The sequence below is a fragment of the Scyliorhinus torazame genome, chromosome 22, assembly GCF_047496885.1.
Source record: "Scyliorhinus torazame isolate Kashiwa2021f chromosome 22, sScyTor2.1, whole genome shotgun sequence".
In the NCBI taxonomy this organism is placed as follows: domain Eukaryota; kingdom Metazoa; phylum Chordata; class Chondrichthyes; order Carcharhiniformes; family Scyliorhinidae; genus Scyliorhinus; species Scyliorhinus torazame.
The window spans coordinates 44,300,878-44,318,246 of record NC_092728.1 but is presented as its reverse complement, the minus strand read 5'-3'; the positions used below and the strand labels follow the sequence as shown (position 1 = coordinate 44,318,246).

The 17,369-nt window shown below is 46.1% G+C and overlaps 1 protein-coding gene across 4 annotated transcripts in view; it reads left to right on the top strand.

The window, feature by feature from the left end:
• LOC140399050 (uncharacterized) overlaps window positions 1-17,369 on the top strand; it is a 765,316-nt gene that overhangs the window by 35,484 nt on the left and 712,463 nt on the right. For all 4 annotated transcript variants that reach the window (XM_072488134.1, XM_072488132.1, XM_072488133.1 and 1 more), the window contains exon 3: window positions 10,417-10,524. In XM_072488134.1, the coding sequence (XP_072344235.1) occupies window positions 10,426-10,524 (99 nt within the window). In that variant the 5' untranslated portion in view covers window positions 10,417-10,425. The remainder of the gene's footprint in view (window positions 1-10,416; window positions 10,525-17,369) is intronic.

The following is a 17,369-nucleotide window of genomic DNA, read 5'->3' as shown; positions in this document are numbered from 1 at the left end:
CCAATCTTTCCTCATTGCTAAAATTCTCAGTTGCTGGCAACATTAGGAAGGCAAGGTGGCACAGTGGTTAGCACTACCGGGTTCAGTTCCGGCTTGGATGACTGTCTGTGTGGAGTTTGCACTTTCTCCCCATGTCAGTGTGGGTTTCCTCCAGGGGCTCCGATTTCCTCCCACAGTCCAAAGATGTGCAGGTCGGGTGGATTGGCCTTTCTAAAATTAGCCTTAGTAACCAAAGGTTAGGTGGGTTACAGAGATAGGGCAGGACTTCGCCTAGGTAGGGTACTCTTTCGGAAGGTCGGTCAGACCGAATGGGCCAAATGGCCGCCTTCTACACTGCACGGATTCTATTCTATCCTCATAAATAATCTGTATACTCAGTCCAAAATGATCGTATCCTTCCTGTGATGTAGTGACCAGAACCGTGCGCAGCACTCTTGTTGTGACTAATGTTACAATCCCAGACCAGATCCCAGCAGTCGCTAGGAGACTGGACAGAAACCCTAATATTTTATTTTAATTTTGTAAGACTGACAGGAAAGGATACCCCGCTCCAGGAGTGATTTCACACAAAATTGGGATATGGAATATTAAAACAATCTTTATTCCGAACACAATATTAACATTTCTTTAACATCAAGCACAAAAATAGCATACACATACCCCTCAAACAATGCTAGTCAATATAGTGACACAATAACCCTTAACTGCCATCTTTATTCCCACTCAAACAACAAAACCACTTCAGGTCACAGTCCACTTTTAAATACAGTTAGCTCTCCGGAATGCCTGCTGTATAAAGATGCCTTGGATACTCCACTTTGAGAAAGAGAGACCTTTAGAGATTTCTTAAAAGAAAGAGACCTGATACTCTGTCAGAATAACGCAGAAATTCTGGCTGTATTTCTTCTCGGCTCACCTTCCAACCAAAAAGAACTGACAACCTCAACACTTGGGCTGGTTCAGCCCCTGTCCCCTCCATTGACTACATCATCTTACTAAGCTTTTCTTTTTAAATTTAGTGTACTCAACTCATTTATTCCAATTAAAGAGCAATTTAGTGTGGCCAATCCACCTAGCCTGCACATCTTTGTGGGGGCGAAACCCACGCAAACACGGGGAGAATGTGCAAACTCCACACGGACAGTCACCTAGTGCTGGGATCAAACCTGGAATCTCAGCGCCGTGAGGCTGCAGGGCTAACCCACTGCACCACCGTGCTGCCAGATCATCTTACTAAGCTGACCACAAAATCTCTAATGAACTACTCTACAAGGAACCTCTTAATATACATAAAAGTCCATCAACCCAAACTTTTACGATGCTTTAATTGCACATTTGGCTCCCCAAATTCTGGCTCTCTTTCAAACTAGGATTTTTAAAAGCATGACTGCAGCACTCATTTATGTACCTAGACTTTTCACAGAGAATCACAGAATCCCCACAGTACAGAAAGAGGCCATTTGGCCCATCGAGTCCGCATCGACCCTCTGAAAGAGCACCCTACTCAGGCCCACTCCCCACCCCTTTCTCGCAACCCAGCAACGCCACCTAACCTTTTTGGACACACTAAGGGGCAATTTAGCATGGCCAATCCACCTAAGCTGCACATATTTGGACTGTGGGAGGAAACCGGAGCACCCGGAGGAACCCCACACAGATATGGGGATAAAGTGCAAACTCCACACAGACAGTAACCCAAGGTTGGAATTGAACCCAGGTCCTTGGCGTTGTGAGACACTGCTAACCACTGTGCCACCATGCCACCCTTACTGCACCAAATACATAGAATATATCTGAAATTCCTACATTCATCACAGATGTTTTCCCAGAAAGCATCATGCAGGAACCAATCACTGACTGTTGTCAGGTAGGACGCTGTTCCTGGTTTTGCCAGTTAACCAATCAAAACAAGTCCCTCCAAAACTGGTTCTTCGGATCTACCCAAGCCGAGGAGTCTGGTTTCTCTGCACCAAAATACAAAACCTGGGAACACAGTGTCCTGACAAGCAGGCTGTTTCAACAGTGTTCAGCTTGAAGGCACATCCCTATTATAGGTCCATGGTCCAAAATAATTAAAAATAAAATAAAATAAATGGGAATAAAGGAAATACACAGGAAGGACTCTTACAGTAGCCTCTTGTGGTTAAGGGTAAATGATGTCAGATAGGGGGCGGGATTCTCTGTTGGGAAGTGCGATTAGGCGGCGGAGAATCGGTTCCAACGCTGAAATTGTAGCGGGTGCCAATTTGACGCCAAATCGCATTTCTCCATCATCTCAGCAGCAGCGTCAATGCGGTCCAGACAGCACGTACAGTAAACAATAGAACATAGAACATAAAACAGCACAGCACAGAACAGGCCCATCGGCCCTCGATGTTGTGCCGAGCTTCGTCCGAAACCAAGATCAAGCCATCCCATTCCCTGTCATTCTGGTGTGTTCCATGTGCCGATGCAATAACCGCTTGAAAGTTCCTAAAGTGTCCGACTCCACTATCACAGCAGGCAGTCCACTCCACACCCTAACCACTCTCTGAGTAAAGAACCTACCTCGGACATCCCTCCTATATCTCCCACCCTGAATCATCTAGTTATGCCCCCTTGTAACAGCTACATCCACCCGAGGAAATAGTCTCTGAATGTCCATATCTTATAAACCTCTATTAAGTCGCCTCTCATCCTCTCCGCTCCAAAGAGAAAAGCCCTAGCTCCCTCAACCTTTCCTCATAAGACCTATCTTGGTAAATCTCCTTTGCACCCTTTCCAATGCTTCCACATCCTTCCTATAGTGAGGTGACCAGAACTGCACACAATACTCCAAATGTGGTCTCACCAGAGTCATGTACAGTTGCAGCATAACCCCACGGCTCTTAAACTCAAGCGCCCTGTTAATAAATACTAACACACCATAAGCCTTCTTCAGAGCTCTATCCACTTGAGTGGCAACCTTCAGAGATCTGTGGACATGAACCCCAAGATCTCTCTGTTCCGCCACATGCCTCAGAACTGTTTGCATATCATTAGCAGACCCGACCCGGTATTCTCTGAGGCGTCCGTGATTCTCCACCTCCGATGGGCCGAGTTCTCGATAGTACGGTTCACTTGTGCTTTTAAACATTGTGAAACCGGCGTCGTGGCTGTTTGGCTGCTGTTGTAGAAAGAGTCAAAGGTTCTGCTCCTTTTCCACAAACACCTTTAATTTACTTAACAGACTCTGCACAAAACTCTAACATCACATCACCTGACACAAAGGCCACCTGAAGCCCCTTTACATATCAGTGTCAATTATTGGATACTTAACATAAATGAGACAACTAATTGGAATGTCTCTTAACCCATTACTTAACAGTCTCCCCTTCCTTGGAGAAAAAAAATAATTAGGTGAAAACAAAATTACAAGAAACTCAAAAACACACACGCAATTTCCCCCCTTTTTGTTTGTCATTTTTGGAAGAAAAATAAACAGTCACAGAAACAGGCATTAACAATATCCAAAAGTTTCTGTGAACTAGCCCTTCTTTTTGTAAAACAGAATGACAATTTACAGCTACTGTCAACCCATTTACTTTTTGCTCTTTCCCCTCTATCCGACATCTGCTTCAAACTTGCGATATCTATCCTGAACATTTTTTCATTGACACTTTTTGTAGAGTGCACATTTTCCCACAGGGATTTATTGTCAATGTGACTGACATTCAATAGGTATATTAGCCAAATCCCCTAATCCCAAAATTTCTGTCAATATCTGAGATTTATAAAAGGTCATATCCACCGCCTTGACAAGGCTTAACATCTCAGCAGTCAAAGTGCTTTTTTAGTTTGACCAATGCTTTATTTGCTGTTATTATGTCTTCCACTTTGGGATCATTCATTTTTGTACTTAACTCTAAGACATCAAAACTCACGTCCGGTCTAGTCTGTCTACCTAACCAATTCAGTTGCCCAATTAAACTTTGCAGTTGCTCTTTTTCCATCATTGAAACCATTGCGTCTTTTTGTGAAACCCGGCCACGGCTAATTGCTATTGGGCTGATGCTTTCCAAATAAGATTGCTGACGTAAAGTTGCCCCTAACTTAGTCTGTCCGATTTCCAGTCCAATATATTTAAATGCACCGGAAGCCTGACTTCCAACCCTGAATTCTTTCCTCAAACCAGAGATTACAATAGCTTCAAAATCACTAGTCCCACCCCACAAAAAATCATCAACATGCATCATAAAGATGCCAGAAAGATTTCCTTTATAGTGCCAGTAAAACATTGCCGGATCTGCTTTCAACTGGCAACAGCCTAACTTTAACAAAACTGACCTTACGGAAAATTACCAGACTTTAGACGCATCATTTAATCCATATACACATTTGTTCAACTTCCAGAGTATGCCTTCTGTGTTAGCTGCCTCTTTAGGAGGACAGAGAAAAATGTCTCTCTGGAGCCGATGCCCCTGCAAAAAGGCAGCTTTTATATCTATAGATTTGCATTCCCATGCCTTTGTGGCTAATAGAGCCAAGAAGATCTTTAAAATAACCTTTCCTGCCGTAGGTGAATCTACCCTTAAATCCTGATCTTCTAAGTTTTCTTCAAATCCCCTCGCCACAAACCTGGCCTTTGCTTATAAGTTCCATCCGGAAGAACCTTTTCCATGCAAATCCATCTGTGGGATAAAGCTCTTTGTCCCCTATCCGGTACTTCCGTGTATACCCCAAATTCACTCCAAATATGCAGTTCTTGCTGTTTGGCACCTTTGATAACTTTTTCATCTAACTTATTGGAAGCCACCAAAATCTCACGTGCATCTGGGCTTCTACTCCTATTAGTATTTGTAGTCTTACTCGTGTTCTGAGACATTGATAAACTACGTCCCCTCTCCCGGCTGGTATTTTGTTCTGTACTGCTACTGTTTGATCTTTCCTTTCTACTGTGGGATGTCCTTTCAATAGTTCTCGACCTTTTCCTGCAGACCTGTTCACTATCCGATGTACTATCTGAACTGGCACTGCGTTTCTGTGCCCTCCATTATTGAACTTCATGTTCCCAATCCATTATCTTGACTCCCTCCCCTGGATGCTGTACATTCAACCAATGTTTATACTTTCCAATGGCCTTCCCTGCTCTACTAATAACAGTTGCATCCTGCCATTGACTAGACCCTTCAGGCAAGTATGTCACTTTTGTACCAACTTTTGGCAGTTTTCCTTTCAGAAAAATGGCCTGTTCTAAATCTACAGAAACCCTGTCTATATCAGTTAACTGGTCCTCATAGTTCTGTAACACGTGCGTACCAGATTACCCTGGTTCCACATCATATCTGCCTGCTCTGTCTAAATTTGCAAATTTGTAATCTGTACCCATTATCCTTGATGAATGTACCCTAATAGTTTGATTGCCATGTTGCAAAATAATTGTTTTGCCATCTATGCCTATGACCTTTCCGGGCCTTTCCATTCATTAAAATTGTCTCTCTTATAGTATACTATGTCTCCTTGCTGAAAAACGGTATTTGATGGCCGTACATTATGCCTCAAAGCTCTGCGAATTCTTTCAGAGACTTCTCCTTCCAAAAAAGCTTTTCTACTGCTATATAATGCATTTAAATGCTCAGCAAAAGCAGAGCTAATTGTAGTCCCTTCCCAAGCTGGAGGCTGGTCATCCAAAATAGACGGAATTTTAGGATTTCTACCAAACAAAGAACAAAGAAATGTACAGCACAGGAACAGGCCCTTCGGCCCTCCAAGCCCGTGCCGACCATACTGCCCGACTAAACTACAATCTTCTACACTTCCTGGGTCCGTATCCTTCTATTCCCATCCTATTCATATATTTGTCAAGATGCCCCTTAAATGTCCCTATCGTCCCTGCTTCCACTACCTCCTCCGGTAGTGAGTTCCAGGCACCCACTACCCTCTGCGTAAAAAACTTGCCTCGTACATCTACTCTAAACCTTGCCCCTCTCACCTTAAACCTATGCCCCCTAGTAATTGACCCCTCTACCCTGGGGAAAAGCCTCTGACTATCCACTCTGTCTATGCCCCTCATAATTTTGTATACCTCTATCAGGTCGCCCCTCAACCTCCTTCGTTCCAGTGAGAACAAACCGAGTTTATTCAATACAAACCGAGTTTATTCAATAAACACTAATTGATAGGGACTATAGCCCCCAACCATCTGCAATGAAATCTTTGCATGTACCACCCATGCGAAAGCTGAATTTAGCTTGCAGTTTGGTCTATCTGCCAAAATGTTCCGGAGCATGACATCCATTACCCCATGGTTTCTTTCACACACACCATTACTAAATGGGTTTTCTGCAGCCGTGTTCAGAACTGTGATATCCATGTTTTCACACATATCCCGAAACTCATCATTAGCAAATTCTCCCCCATTGTCCGTAAGGAATTTTGCCGGTGGGCCCATTCCTGTCCCTATCCATTTTTCCACTATTTGATCCAGAATTACTCTCTTTTCTTTACTTCGTATAATCGTTGATTGACTAAATCTGGTTGCTAAATCTACAAAATGCAAAATAAATATATTATTGGCTCTATCCTAGATCTTAAGGTCCATGACCACAATGTCGTTAAAATCCCTGGCCAAAGGTATGGTTAGCCGTGCTGGTGTCCTTCTGTACTTCCTACAAACTTCACAGTGATCACTAACCTGTTCTATTAGCTTAATATAGTCTTCATCCCTTAGCCCTGCAAATAAATTGAATACATTTTTCAGCCTCCGAGGAGACGGATGCGCAAATTGCCTATGCAGTTTTAATACAATAACTTTTTATCAGCTAAAGTCCCATTTTCAACTGCCATTAACACATCCTTAACAACTCTACTTGAAATATTATTTCTCAGTAATGGAATACAATAGTGTCCTGACTGTGTAAATTATAAGTCCACCGTCTTTCCAAAAACTGTTGCCTTATCCTGTTCCATATCCAGTTTCATGTGTGCTTTCTTCATCGACGGTCTGCTCAGAAGCAAAGGTATCTCACTTGATACATCATCCTTGCTAATGAAATAATTCACTCCGGCAATATTGCAAGGGATCACCACTCTTTTCAGCGACTTCAGAGTATTATCATCCTCAAACCTGAAACTTGTGGAACTTTCAAATTCCTTAACCTTGATACAATTTTCAGCATTCAAGGAGTCCAGGTAACATTTTAACCAGTCAATTCCACACAGTGGATGTGCAGCCACTGTCCAATACAGCACAATTGAAGGATTCTGCAACCAACACCCTCATTACCGGCGTAAAAATGCTTGTTAATAGGACAATGCCTTCTTTCTGGTCACTATCTTTTTCCTCTTCTGACTCTTCCGTGTCATGTGTCGCTTCAAACACTCTATTTTAACGTGTTGGACAGTTGAAAGCATAATGGTATTGAGAGTCACATTGAAAACATCGATTTATCATGCCCGTGCATTTCTGGGGTTCATCTTCCTATTGTAGGTTCTAACTGGGTTTCTGTCTTAATAATTTCCGGGTCCCAATCTCCTTCTATAGTCTTGGAACCTGTTTGTAACTGTACAATTTCACCTTCCTGTTAGTAGTGCATCTTCCATATTCTGCTTTATTGCAGGCTGACCTATTTGGGTCATCAGAGCCATCGGAATCGAATGTTTCCCCAGAAACATTTTTAAAGCTTCTGTCATCTGATCGAATAAGGTATCCTTATCCGCAAACTGAACTCCTGTCAAAACCAGGAGCCTATCCATGTTGCTCACTCTAGCATAGTCAAGTAATTTAAAGGCCAACACAGACTGTGGAAATTCCAGGTTGTATTTCTGCAGACTTTTATATAGTCTGCCAAATTCCATTATATAGTCTTCAATGGAGAAATCCTCTATTTTCCGGAACCTATTAAAATCCGACCATGCTTCATACACACTTAACAAGTCATCCTCCTTATACATTTTATTCATATAACATAATAGAGTCTGCAGACCTTCTTCTGAGTCTAACTCTTCCAATTCTAGCTCAGAAAACACTTTGCTCCGGATTTTACTATCATAAGGTAGAGAATTGTGTCTTTTAAAAAGCATTTAGATAGTTACATGGGTAAGATGGGTATAGAGGGTTATGGGCCAAGTGCGGGCAACTGGGACTAGCTTAATGGTAAAAACTGGGCGGCATGGACTGGTTGGGCCGAAGGGCCTGTTTCCATGCTGTAAACTTCTATGATTCTATGATTCTAAAGAGCCAATGCCATACCTTGTTTTATCTTTCCCAAGGCAGTTACCTTAGTTCACATAACAACTGCACTTCTCCATTGGTCGTATGATCCCCTTTCAGAAAATAAGGGGGGTTAGTCATATCCAGCCATCTTTATCCTAGGTTCAGCCATATATCTTTGGGTTTTTTTTCTTCTCACTCAGTCCTTGGTTTAGTCTGGAAAAGTTGTATCTTTCAACCCTTCACATTTGCACAGCAACAGTCCTCTGCTACCATTTGTTATACATTTAGCTGCTGTTGTATAAAGAGTTAAAGGTTCTGCTCCTTTTCCACAAACACCTTTAATTTGCTTCAACAGACTCTGCACAAAACTATCACATCACCTCACCTGACACAAAGGCCACCTGAAGCCCCTTTACATATCAGTGTCAATTGTTGGATACTTAACGTAAATGAGACAACTAATTGGAATGTCTCTTAACCCATTACTTATCCGTGCCTTATGAGGGAGAGTGACAGAGAGTTGCCGGGCCGGACACTGGCTGGGCTAGCTGGGGTTGCAGGCGGGGGGGTGGCTGACCAGGGAACTCAAAAGAGGGTGATCTCCCAAGGGACTGGGGTGGGGTCCAGTCAAGGCAGCCATATTGGTGCCCACCCAACTGACCACCCACCTTGTAGGTGCCCACCCAACTGACCACCCACTCTGTAGAGTGACACCGGCCATATGGATGCCCCCAACCCTGCACTCCACCTTTTATCATGACCCTCCACCCCCCCCCCCCACTCAGCCGCCACCCGCCGGGATGTCACGCAGCCCACTAAAGGGCAACACCCACTGTAGTCCCCACAGGGAGTGTTGGGCGCGGGGCAGTGGAGCATACCGCTGGCAAGGGCAGTGCCATCCGATGATACCCCTGGCATCGGATGGGCGCCAGGGCCAGAGTCCCCATGGTGCCGGACAACGACGGGGCCAGGGATGCGGAGGTGGGGGGTGGGGAAGACATGTGGGGACAGAGCCTGCAGTGCCAACCGGGGCCACCATGTAGCCCGTTGGACTTGGTTGGGCAGGCCATTCACCCCCTGCAGACTAACCAGCAATGGTGGTCTTCCTGCTAGTCGTCGCAGCCCTGGGGGATGCCCTGCGGCTGTATGAGCTGGCACTCCTCGAGGAGGAGGAGGAAGCTGCAGCAACAGAGCATGCCCCAGCGAAACAGGAGACAGCTGCCTAGGATGGCGAACTAACCGCCCAATAGGCCGAGGAGAAGGAGGTGCCATATGAGGCCTCGTGTGTACCGGCAGCGGCTGTCATTCTAGGACCTGCGGACCGGGCATGACGTTGAAAACTCTGGCTGAGCAGGGAGACAGTGCGTCATATCTGCCAGATCGTGGTGCACCTGGCACCGCGGGGCTATGGGGGAGGACACCCTCTCCCGTTGGCGATCAAGTTAATGGTCGTCCTAAACCTTTACGCCATGGGTCCTTCCAGCAGCCGAATGGGGACCTGTCTGGGATCTCACATGATCCTGACCAGTGGTTTCTTTTATGTTAAAACAAACTTTAATGTAAACACAGAATTAATCACATTTACATGAAAGAAAAAAGTTTTACAATTATTCGTCAAATAGTTTTTAAACAAAAGGAAGAACTTGAAATCATTATCTATACCTACTACTAATTCCAATTAAGCACCAAATACAGTTTAAAAGTAAAGTTAACAAACTGTTAAGCTGTGCAGAGACCTTTGGAGAAAGAGACCCTTACAGGAGCCGAACCAGTATACTTCTGCTCAACCTAGCAGCATTTGGCAAAACTGCTGTTCAACTTAAAATCCTTCTCACTTGTCAGACTCAAATCCCATGGCAAACTGCAAAACTACAGCGAGACCTGTATCCTCCCATTAATTACATTATCTGTATCCCACTAAGATATCAGATGACCTGCTTAGCTTGGACTAAATGCAACCCCTCATAAATTATCTATTCTCCAGGGAATCTCTAGCAGTCATACCAATGTGAAATTAGCCCTTTATCTGTAACCAAGTAAATGGTTGGAATTAATCATGACCTCACATTTTACGACTCCTTAATTACAACTTTAGCAGATACACAGTCTGGATACCTTAACCTAGGTTTTTAATAATATTACTGCAACAAATATGTATCTTAACCCAGGATTTTAATAACATTACTGCCACAAATATAAAATATAATATACAACTATTTCTACATTCATCACGAATCCCGCAGGCCTTGTGAATGAAGATGATTTCAAAGGTTGACCAGAGTAGTGTGCTAGCCGATCCTCCCCATACTCCAGAAGCAACCTCAACAGGAACAATGACGGATTCTCAAAAGGTAAGTGTTATAGATTAACCCTTTAAATGACAGGGTGAATTGTACTCACCCACAGCAATTTGTGTGTCTTGTTTGAGATACCCAGGCGAGAACATTTTGTAATGTTCTAGTGCTAGAGCAGAGGTTTCTGAGGATTGCTGAAGCTTGGAGAGCTATGCAAATACATTTGGTAAATCTACACCCGGGCGTTGGAGCTTCAGAGAGTGACCTTGTGATGTGTTCAATTCAGAATCCGACTGACACGTGAGGCTGGATTTTCAAAGTGGGGTGGGGAACACGACACCCGGTTAAATTCCGGGTCCCGTCCCCACGCCTCAACTGTGCTGCTCTTGGTGACACCATTTTAAAAGTCAAATGCCCTAATTGGCAGGAGGCACCCAATCCGTAGCATTGAGCCCCTCCAACAGGAGGGGGGTTGTTTGAAGTGTTGATGCCTTATGTGGGAGAATGACTTGGCAGTTTGTCCAGGTCACACAATACATTTGCTCCCTGCTAAAGATGTAGCAGAAAATTTCAAACTATTTTTCAGAGATATCATGAAACATCTTCAGAGAAGCAGACTTCTCTTCAGAAAAGAGAGCTTAAACTCAGGGAGAGACATCCAGAAACAGGGGTGTTCTGCTGTCAGGAACTGGGCAGCTGAAAGTGCCACACCTGCTGTACCATAGAAGTAAAGTAAGCGACCTCTCTCTTCCCTGTGCCATCCACTAAGCTTTCCTGCGAAAGCAGCCTACCATTCAGTAGTGGAAGCCATTGCTGCAGCTGAGACACTCCAGCAATTCCAAACCTTCACTTCACAATATTGCTGGAGGGTTTAGGTGTGGTAAGGTTCTTGAAGCCTGAGCTTGCTGAATTCGGTTTGCCCGTAGTATAATCTATTTCTGGAGAAGGTTTGCATCAACCCAAGCTGCCGCTTGACACCAGGACCTTACCAATCCACCAGCTGCTCACCTCTCATCAAGCCAGCCTGCATGGCTAAGACTACCGTGCCAAGGAATAACAGCAGAGGCCCTGAGGCAGCAGGAGTGAAACCATTAAAAGCCACTTCCTTATCACAGATTCCACAGCCCGCCCACCCAGCTTCAACCTGCCACCCCGACATTGGGCTAACCATTTCTGCACTGGCCAAGGCAATTGGGCAGTAAATTGGCACAAGTGGGGCCTTGTAGGGAACCTGGGCTGCAGCTATGGTGCCCCCTAATCAGTGACTCACATCATTAAAGACTGTCCCCTGGCAAAATTCAGCGGAGGGTTCAGAGAGCTCCATTTAGTCACTGCAAAAGCTATTGCCTGGCTTGGTGATACAGAAAAAACCGCCACAATATAATGTCTCGTCTTAAACAACAATAGGACTGTGTGGAACAATGGAGACAAACTTAGATTCAATTTTTATAAAAATTGTTTTTAATCTTAATTCATCCTCTGTGCACCTGCCTGTGCCTGTGTGTGTCTGTATGTATGTGTTTGTCTGTGTGTGTGCACCCGTCTGTGTGTCATGTTTTCCTCAGTCACTGCCAGAGCAGTCCTTTTACGTACAAAACACTTTGCCGCTTGGTTATTTTAAACTGACAGGGTAGGAAATACACAGACAAATATATTGATGATGGGCAACTTTGAGGAAAGCCCTTAAGACGATCTGTGACAGTTTGGGGGGAGGGGGGGGGGGTCATTCGGTATTAAGTCTGCTGCAAGTGAATCAAATCTGACTAAAGAAATTGGAAGGGAAAACATAGAGTCAAATTGTTGAAACCAAACCAGAATCTGTAGCAGCAAGTTTTTGAAAGTATTTAAGATAGCTAGAATTTAAGATGGCTAGATTTAATTTTATAATTTAAGTTTGTATAACCGGAGGGCTTGGTTTGGGAATAATTAGCATCTCAAAACATGGAACAACTAAAAGCTGTGGCTCAGCATGTAGAGCTTAAAATATGCAACAAAGCAAGGAGACCAGAGTTTCTAAAGATGCTGGCTGAGCATTTGGAACTCAGCTCAGATTCAGAACCGGTAGGAGGTGCAGAGCTTGAAGCTGACCAGGCTGCCTGAGCCAAAACACAGCTCACATTGTGGAAAGAGAAAAGGAGAGAGAATGAGAATCCCAGAAGGAGAAGGAAGAAATTGCTTTCCAGCTGCAAAAACTAAAGATGGAGATTTGAGACAGATTGAAGTAGCGAAGAAAAGCCTAACTCTGCCTTGTGGCAATTTAAATTTCCTCACCGCAGAGACCAGCTCTGATGTCCTGAAGTCTTCCCGGTTTGGCCTGAAGTTTGAAGAGGCAGGTATGGAGGTTTTCTTCACAGCCTGGGGAAATGACTTGCTTAAACCTGTGCCCAGCAAGCCAACTGAAGTCCAGAGAGACTGAAAAAGCTGGAAATAAGGGTTCTGCAGAAAGCTGCGTAAGACGCTTAATCGGGGCATCTCACTTCTATTCAAGGTTTGGACCCTGTGAGAAGTACAATGACTGAAAACTATTTTGGATACAATTTCCACTTTATGTGGAAAACCACAGAGCATGTACGTACTTACTAATCAGTTGCTTAGTAAGACCCGAATGCAGGAACTCGTGTCTGGATGGTCAGTCCACTCAACTAATTCTCCCACGCAACCTTTTTAAAATTGCAAATACATATTTTATTCGTAAAATATCTGAAAGAACATTAGAAAAATTTCAAAGTGGCCATTACACAAAGTGCAATAATCTGAATCCCAAACACCTGACAGTGGCACTGGCAGCAGGCAGCAGAAAGAGGGTGACATGTTGTCCTTGTGACACCCGAAGGTTGGCCAGGCCCACCCAGGTCCAGGCCCTCCAGAGGATGATGTCAAGTGCATCAGAGGGTGAGACCAGTAGCAGGCCACCTCAATTCCTGATGTGTAATCCGGGGGAACACTTAGAAGGAGCAGGAGGGGAGGCTATGGAAGATCAGAAAGTTAGATGACACATTGGTTGGCATGGATGGCCCATCCGGGGAGAGATCACCAGAGGTGATTGTCTCTCTGGAAGCAGAAAGGGCCTTCGACAGAGTCGAGTGGAAATACCTCATTGAGGCACTAAAGTGCTTTGGACTAGGGACAGGGTTCACCACATGGGTGAAACTCCTATACAACGTCCCCAAAGGCAAGCGTTGGGACCAATGCTACCAGCTCTGATAAAATCCAAGAATCCCCAAAACAGTACTACAAAGGAGAAGACACATGGGGGACCTGGCCCTCCTGAACTTTCAATACTACCACTGGGCAGCCACGGCGGTAAGAGTGAGGGGATGGGTGAAGGACCCAGATACAGAATGGGTGATGATGGAGGAGAGCCCCTGTGCAGGAACGGCCCTCCTGGCCCTCACCACGGCAGCCCTCCTATCCCCGCCAGCAAAACACTCAACAAACCCGAAACCTGATACCAGATGAGGCAACATGTTGGCCTGACCGAAGTGTCCATCATGGCCCCCATCTGCGGCAACCATAGGTTTGCACCAGCCATGCTTAAACCACTTTTAAGAGGTGTAAACAGGACGGGGGGAACAGTGATGGTTCGGGTCATTTACACGGGCGATAGACTAATGACCTTAGAGGAGCTGACGGAGAGACTGGAACAACCAAACGGGAACAAACTCCAACATCTGCAGGTCAAAAACATTCCCTGCAAGGACAACTGCATACCCGTGAACCCTGAGAAGCAAAATGCTGAAGGAGTTCCATAGAACATAGAATTTACAGTGCAGAAGGAGGCCATTCGGCCTATCGAGTCTGCACCTGCTCTTGGAAAGAGCACACCCTGAAGCCACACACCTCCACCCTATCCCAGTAACCCCACCTAACTTTTTTGGACACAAGGGCAATTTAGAATGGTCAATCCATCTAACCTGCGCATCTTTGGACAGTGGGAGGAAACTGGAGCACCCGGAGGAAACCCACGCAGACACGAGGAGAACGTGCAGACTCCGCACAGACAGTGACTCAAGCCGGGAATTGAACCTGGGACCATGGCGCTGTGAAGCAACCGTGCTAACCACAGTGATACCGTGCTCTCCCACAGTAGCCGTTCACTTCCACTGTGCAGAATCCTAATGAACTAAACCGCCTTCCCATTGGAACCAATATCTCTGGAAGTCTGTGCCAGGAAATTAATCTTCCTTTCTCAGTATGGCCGCCACCACCATGGAAGTCAAGGTTAAAGCCCTCGTCACAGCTTGACCCAGAACCACCAGCACCCCCCCCCCGCCCCGCCCCCAAGAGGAGCCAATTGATACAATATGCAAATCATTCTATTTACTACTCAACTTCCAAAACCAATCATAGTAAGAAAGGAACAGCATACTTATTGGACAAGGACAGTCTGGGGAGGGGAAACTATGGGGACCTGTACGGACAACTCTTGGAAAGGACCCCACTGGATGAGACACGGGGAAAATGGAAGGAAGAGCTTGGGACGGAAATAGGGTGGGAACTCTGGAGCAAAGCACTGTGCAGGGAAAACTCCACCTCCTCATGCGCAAGGCTCCGCCTCATGCAGCTGAAAATGATGCACAGAGCATACCTGATAAGAACCCGAATGAGCAGGTTCTTCTCAGAGGTGGAGGACAAATGTGAATGGTGCCAGGGAGACCCGGCCAACCACGCCCACATTTTCTGGATCTGCCCTGACTTGTTGGGTTCTGGATAGCTGCCTTCGAGGCAATGACCAAGGTTGTGGGGGTGAGAGTGGAGCACGGGCATCAGTCCAACCAGAACTATTCATGAGGAAGATGGCATACTGCCCGTTACACAGTGAAGGGCCTAGGAAAGGACCCTGAAACAACGAATGAAGAGGGCGGGTGATGGGGGTGGGAGAGGGGCAGTTTCCAAGTTAGGGGAGGGGGGATCAGCACAAAGGAAAATGACATGTACATTGTAATCGGCACAATCATCTTTACCGAATGTATGATAATAGTAATCGCTTATTGTCACAAGTAGGCTTCAATGAAGTTACTGTGAAAAGCCCCTAGTCGCAACATTCCGGCGCCTGTTCGGGGAGGCTGGTACGGGAATTGAACCCGTGGGCTGGCATTGTTCTGCATTACAAGCCAGCTGATTAGCCTACTGTGCTAAACCAGCACAGTGTATATGGTGTATAATATGTAAAAACGTCAGTAAAAACATTTTTTTAAATGTTGCTCTGGGTGTAGTTGAACATAATGAGTTGGGAGAAGGGGACACAATCTGTAAAAGCGCATCATTAAACACTTTTCCACACCAGTCCGATCTGCACTCACTGTTGTCCCACGGGTGGGAAGGTTTGGCTGGGGCAGGGTCTTGGGCTTGTGATGGTGGTGCAGGGCTGTGTTTCAGGGTGCATCGGACCCATGGACGTCCCACAGATATCCACCCTTACTGAGAAGTTACAGGCCATTGGAGCTGCGGTGTGGACAGCTGAGTGTTACTGCATCCCCAGTCTATGACCCCTAAGCTTGCTCCATCTCGCCCCGCCCCACCTCCCACAAAAGAACACTATTCATGAGAAGGAATCCCCATTGCACAACCAGGGATAACCGCACGGACAGTGGCATGTTATTGAAAAGACAGGAGTCAAACTTGGTCAGGCAATGAGGAGTACCAGAGCTCACCTCAGCGGGTCGTCATCATCCTCTATCCCATAGTCAAGACCCACTGTTATTGCTCAGCCCAGGCCCAACACCCTGTTATGTTGCTGAGATGATCCTCAGAGGGGGGAAGAGATGAAAGGCTAAGGGGAAGATGGGGGGGGGGGAGGGTTATGGGACAGAAGGGACTGAGGGCAAGGTGGGGTGATGATGGCGATGAAGATGCCGGTCTTTAGGCCTCCTAGTCGGTGAATCAGAAGCTGATCAGATTCTCCCTGGTTCTACGGCCCTGAAGGACTCATTCCGCAGGCTGTCGAGCGAGCTCCAGCTCCTCACCTGGCTCATTCCGGACACCGTCCTCATCCGGCGAGGCCTGCCGTTCTTCCACTTCCTCCAACATGTCACTCTGCTGGGCGATGTTGTGCAGGACGCAGCAGGCCACCAGAATATGCGCAACCGTCTGGGGGCTTTATTGAAGAGCCCCACCAGAGCGTTCCAGGCAGCAAAAGTGCATCTTTAGAAGGCAATGCATTGCCTGATGACACTCCTGGTTGCTGAGTGAGTGTCGTTATAACATCGCTCCGCCATGGCCTAAGGCCTTGGAAACTGTGGGTAGGACTTGTCACCCACGAGCCAACCCCTGACCTGAGGGAGTGCCATGAAGGTGCCAGGAACCTCAGAGTGTTCCAGGGTGTATGCTTCGTGCACGCTGCCTGGGTATTGTGCACAGATGTGCATGAAGTTCATCTGGTGATTGCATACCAACTGCACGTTCAGGGAATGGAACCCCTTCCTGTTAAGGGCACCCCGTATCAAGCCAGTGCTCTGTGGGCGACATGCGTGCCATTACAAACCCTCTGGACCTGAGTCATTCCAGCGAAGACAGCAAATCCAGCAGCTTGGGCATCCTAGTGAACCTTGTCCTGGTTAAAGTCGATGTAGTTAGCTGTCCGGCCGCATAGGGCAACCGTGACATCTCAAATTCACCTGTGCGTGAATATTTATGAAATCCCGCACATGTCCCCGCTCGAGCCCTGGAATGATCGAGAGCCTTAGAAGTTGAGGGAAGCCGTCAACTTGATGGGCACCAAGAGCGGGTGTCCTCCTCCTAACGCACTCGATGCCAGGTGCGCCACCATCTGGCACAGGTGGCATACGGTCTCCTTGGTGAGGTGGAGTTGTAGGTGGCACATGCAGCCCAGCAGCTCCTTGAAGGACGAGTGCCGATGGTAGAAATATGGCCTGATGTGGCATCATCATCATTGTACCTCC